At 41.0% G+C, this 4,014-nt stretch overlaps 1 protein-coding gene across 2 annotated transcripts; it reads left to right on the top strand.

Annotated features, from left to right (window-relative positions):
- The first annotated feature begins 1,756 nt into the window (after positions 1–1,756).
- On the top strand, positions 1,757–3,784 carry LOC144692430 (growth arrest and DNA damage-inducible protein GADD45 alpha-like). 2 transcript variants are annotated; one of them, XM_078561269.1, is made up of 4 exons: positions 1,757–1,938; positions 2,115–2,336; positions 2,441–2,654; positions 3,104–3,784. In XM_078561269.1, the coding sequence occupies exons 2-4, from the start codon at positions 2,200–2,202 to the stop codon at positions 3,212–3,214; spliced, it is 462 nt and encodes a 153-aa protein (XP_078417395.1). In that variant the 5' UTR covers positions 1,757–1,938; positions 2,115–2,199; the 3' UTR covers positions 3,215–3,784. The 2 variants fall into 2 exon arrangements, with proteins under 2 accessions (XP_078417395.1, XP_078417394.1); XM_078561268.1 differs by having other exon boundaries at positions 1,758–1,938; positions 2,235–2,336.
- The last annotated feature ends 230 nt before the right edge of the window (positions 3,785–4,014 follow it).

Below are 4,014 nucleotides of genomic sequence, written 5' to 3'. Positions count from 1 at the left end.
ATCTCTGTCTCTCTCTCCACAGATGCTGTCAGACCTGCTGAGTTTTTCCAGCATTTTTTGTTTTCCTCTCCAATACTAGTTTATTTGATCAAAACTGTCTCCCCCTCCTTGCCTTCTCTATCTTTCCTGAATATTTTGTAGTCAGAAATATTAAGTTTCCAATCCACCCCTTCTTTAAACCAGGCCTCTGTTATTGCCACTATATTATGTGGTGACTTGTGCCTGCAGCTCACCAGCCCTACTTATCTCCTCCATGCATTTATGGATATGCACTCCAAACCTATATTAAACTTCTTTTCCTTTTCTCTACCTGATCCCTCCTATTTCTGAACTATTCTTTAGAGCTATTTGCCTCTCCCAGACCTCTCTACACTTTGCCTCTTTTTAACATTTCATCCTGGTGCACAATCCCCTGCCAACTGAGTTTAAATGCCCCCACAGCACTAGTTAACCTTCCCACAAAGATATTGGTTCCAGTTCTGTTGAGATGCCACTCATCTACTTTGAACAGGTCCCTCTTGTGCCAGAACTGGTCCCAATACCCCCAGAATCTGAAGCCCACCTTCCTGCCCGGCCACATGTTAATCTGCTTTGTCCTACCACTTATTCTTACTGAGTAGCACTGGGAGTAATCTAGAGATTACTCCCTTGGAGGCTCCACTTTTTAATTTCCTCCCTAACTCTGAAGAACTGACTGCAGGACATCAACCCTTTTTATTCTTATATCATTGTTCCTACATGGATCATGGCTTCTGGATGCCTTCCTTCCTCCCTCAAATTGTTCTTCAGCCTCTCAGTGATGCCCTTTATCCTGGCACCAGGGAGACACCATATGCAGTCATGTTGATGTCTCTGTGCCCTGGCCATTATTAATCCCTCAATTTACATCTATGAAACTGAGTATTTTATCATTTACCTCACTGCAATTTGTGAGGCCTTGCCGAATGCAGATTGGCTGCAGTATTAGGCTGCTGTACGGATAGGTGCTTTGGGACATCTTGAGATCGTTAAAAGATATTACGCAAATGCACATTCTTTCACAACCTCAGGATTTCCCAAAGTGCTTTACAGTCAATGTACTACTTCTGAAGTGTAAGAAATTCCAGGATATTGACTCAGCAATGATGAGGGAATAACTGTTATGTGCAAATCCTGACGACGTGATTTGAGAGTGAATGTGGAGCTGATCTCATTCCCTTAACATTGTTGCCCTTGCCCCTGGTGATAGTTGTTGCAGGGTAGGTTTGTTTATTGTATCTACAAATTATGCGCGTTTTTTTTTTATTCATACTTCGTTTTAAGCAAATTACAAAGGCAAAAGCAAAATACTGCGCACGCTGGAAATCTGAAACAAGAATTGCTGGAAAAACTCAGCAGGTCTGACAGCATCTGTGGAGAGGAAGACCGAGTTAACGTTACGAGTAGAACTCTTACAAAGGCAGTTTGTTTCTGTTTCTATTTCTGTATATAATTTCACAAAGCAAACCTGCAAACCATAAACACCAACAATCACAACAGGGATGCGCGCTGATTGACAAACAGCATTATCCAATGAAATGTGAGTGAGGCGATGAGTTCCCCGCCCTCATCGGGCTGACCCCTTGGCCCCAGCAGAGAGAGCCATGGGTTTATTAGCATGAGGCAAAGCAACCAATGGCGAAGCGAGTGTGCAAGTACGCGAGGAAATGAGCCGGGGGTTGGTGGGCTGGGCTTGTAACATCCTGCCCCTGGTTGTGGCTCCACCCTCTGCTCGCGAGGGCTGAAGTGAATGCGGGAGCTGACAGAAGCGATTGGATTTACAGGGGGACACAGGCAGCAGTCACAGTGATTTGGTGCATTATTTGCAAGCAAAGAAACCTATAGCAACCTGAGTAACTCACCCAGACCTACAAACAGAATGACTTTTGAAGAACTCACCGGCGATCAGAAAACAGACAGGTAAAAATAATGCTACAAAACTCATCGATTGCATTTTAAACTAAACCTTTTTTTTTAGAAAAAGTGAAACAATGTCTGATTAATTTGGATAGTCTGTAGGAGATGCTGATTCTTATTTTGCATTGACTGTCGGTTAAAAAGTTTAAATTTCTCTTCATATTTGAATCTTTTTTAAGATGAAGCTCGCAAATTTGCATTTGCTTGAGGCGATTGTAACACGGTATAGTTAGTCTCTGGAGCTCGATTCTGCCCTTGTTTTTGATGAGGGATTTCCTTATTTCTGATTCTGCTGATAGGATGGATGTGGTGAGAAAAGCTCTGGAAGAAGTTTTGAGCTCCGCGTTAGCGCAAGGCTGTATCACAGTTGGAGTGTATGAGGCAGCAAAACTTCTAAACGCGTAAGTGTTCAAGATCTAAGCTTCATACACGTTTCTTTTCTCGCAACTTCAATAAAATATTAATAATATGAAAACCACTGGATTTTGTTTCTGATTTTCAACAGGGATCCTGACAACGTTGTTTTATGTTTGCTTGCCACGGAGGAAGGGGACGATCTGGACGTGGCTTTGCAAATTCATTTTACTCTGATCCAAGCCTTTTGCTGCGAAAACGACATTAACATCATGAGGGTGAACAATATGCACCGTCTGGCTGAGATCTTGGGCGGGATGGACGGTACAGGCGAACCTAAAGATCTCCATTGCATATTGGTCACAGTAAGTATTACTCTAAGAACAATAATAACAAATCCAACAACCGAGGCATAGAACTGTCATCATCTTTAAACAAAAACTGACAGAAATTTTGCTTTTGTGAAGGTTTAAATTATGCAATTTATGGACAAGATGAAACTGTTCACAGACTGATTGAAATAAGTCTAGGCTATTGCTAATTAACTGGTGCAACCCCCCTGGAAGCAGACTAAACAATTTATTGCAAAGACGCCCAACTGTTTTTTGATTTTTGCGGTCAGATGTAGACGATACTCGGAGATGAACTGATGTTTCTTTTTTGAAGTTTTGCACCAACAGATGGCGTAAAGTAGCTCCTCTGTTCGAATGACGTGTATGTGACTAGCCAATGTAGATCATATGTGGAGTTAATTAATGATGCAAATTGTTAATGCTGTTTGTTCCAAAAGGATGACTATTTTTCTTTACTTCAGAGTCAAGTTGCACCATGGAAAGATGCAGCGTTCAGCAAAGTCAACTGTTTTTGCAAAGAAAGTCGTTATCTGGATCAGTGGGTCCCAATCATCAACTTGCCCGAACGGTGATCCCGTTTAATCGTAAAATTGGATGTAAGAGCTTCGAAGGGATTGCTCGGAAGACTTTCTCGTTAGCTGCCCGAAAACTTGGCACTGCAAAATTAAGGTTGATTTTTGTTGCTGAGGGCGGGCTTGACTGGAGTTTCGACTCTGTAATTATTTTCTCTGAACGCTGGACCATGACTCAGCTTCAGTTTGTGCTTGGAAATTGTGACGATGAGTAAGCAGACGGGAACTGAAGTAAAGGGTGAGCTGGTTTCATAGCAGAGAGCAATAGAACTGCCGGAAGAATTGCGGGGAATTGCAACTTTCCAGTTCGGGAACTAGAACTAAAAAAAACTTGTTTCGACAAAACTGGGCGGATGGATAACAGAAGTGTTTCACTTCATTTAGTTGTGAAAATGCAGTATTGTTCACTAATTACAAGATGTCACGGACCTGAGGGGAAAGTTAAAAAAACGTAATGTGTTAAGAATTCTTATTGTACTTTAACTGTAAATATAATTTTTCTTTGCTGTTTTGTCTTAGTATGAAATTACCTAAGTTATTTTGCGATTTATATAAACGGACTTTATATTATTTATGTTTAACTGAAAGGATCGACTATAATTTTTTAACCAGCTAGTAAAGATTATTACACTTTCATTCACCAACATCTACACAGCTGAAGCTTTTTTTTTGCACATTACTGGGTTGTTTTAATTGGAAACAGTTGCAACACAATACAGTAGGATTGCTCATGTTCTAATTTCAGCCTGTTTTTATTGTGGTATATTCTTTTTAAATCGCATTTGGGCCAGGGACTTTCC

Source organism: Cetorhinus maximus, chromosome 17 (assembly GCF_964194155.1).
Source record: "Cetorhinus maximus chromosome 17, sCetMax3.hap1.1, whole genome shotgun sequence".
Lineage (NCBI taxonomy): Eukaryota > Metazoa > Chordata > Chondrichthyes > Lamniformes > Cetorhinidae > Cetorhinus > Cetorhinus maximus.
This window is presented reverse-complemented; position numbering and strand designations above follow the sequence as displayed.